Below are 1,009 nucleotides of genomic sequence, written 5' to 3' on the forward strand. Positions count from 1 at the left end.
ATAATAATCAGTTTTAGTACATTGTAGTTTTGGAGAATCATCATGACATTTAACTGAGGGGTACTAGTGGGATGACAAAATGTCTCAGGGGGTACACAAGTCTAAAAAGTTTGGGAACCACTGCTCTAAATTTGAAGGTTTCTGGGGGTTTTAAATGCAGAACAACTAAGATCAATGCTGAATTACCTTTTTTATACATCTCTACAGGAAATGGAGAGGACCCACCACAAGCTGTTAGAAAACCTTCGACGTCCGTCGTTCAGTCTGGAGTCAGAGGACCAACTGTGTCGCTCAGCCACCGTCTCCAGGACGCCCTCCATGGATTGCAGTTCAGGAGATGGTGAGCATCCACTGACTATAAATCCTAAACCTTCAACAGAGATAAATTGTTTTCTTTAATAAATACATTCTCTCTCTTTTTAACCCTTTCAGGTAAAGAAGGAATCCCTGCCGAGCCAAAAATTCTGTCGACTGGTTTCTGACGTGTCTGCGTGGCAGATCTGTGCCCAGACGGAGAACAGGAGCATCTATATCAGGAGTTAGACTCAGACAATGTAGATCCTCTCCTAACGTCTCGTTTCCATTGGCCTGGAACAGCAGAAGGCGGCGGTATGACCCACCGAGGTTTCTGAAGTTGGCACAGACTCTGAAGACTAAATGAATAACGAGAAGCTTGAACAAAAAAAAAGGAATCAAGAAGTTGATCAGAGGCTAACTGAGTTGGATAAAAGGAAAAGTGACTCGTATGTTTTGGTAGCTGGATGACGGAGCGGAGCAGAGAGAGCGATGAAATACTAATTTGAGGGAACTTTCCAAGGGACCCCAGCACTTTACCCACAATGCATTTCTCTGTGGTTGTTGTCTCGCTGCAGACAGATCAGAGACGGGAGGATTCAGGCCACAGTCAGTCGAGTTCACCTGCCACCTCACATGTATGAGTCAGGTCATTTGCACTGTGTAAGGAAACCATCTCACACACACACACACACACACACACACACACACACAC

The 1,009-nt window shown here is 44.9% G+C and overlaps 1 protein-coding gene across 1 annotated transcript in view; it reads left to right on the forward strand.

Moving 5' to 3' along the window:
• arhgef11 (Rho guanine nucleotide exchange factor (GEF) 11) overlaps nt 1-1,009 on the forward strand; it is a gene marked incomplete in the record, with an annotated part of 46,549 nt that extends 45,540 nt beyond the window's left edge. The window contains 2 exon segments of the mRNA XM_014017235.1: nt 208-340; nt 433-1,009. Coding sequence (XP_013872689.1) covers nt 208-340; nt 433-482 — 183 coding nt within the window.

This window comes from Austrofundulus limnaeus, unplaced genomic scaffold (assembly GCF_001266775.1).
Source record: "Austrofundulus limnaeus strain Quisiro unplaced genomic scaffold, Austrofundulus_limnaeus-1.0 Scaffold164, whole genome shotgun sequence".
Classification (NCBI taxonomy): domain Eukaryota; kingdom Metazoa; phylum Chordata; class Actinopteri; order Cyprinodontiformes; family Rivulidae; genus Austrofundulus; species Austrofundulus limnaeus.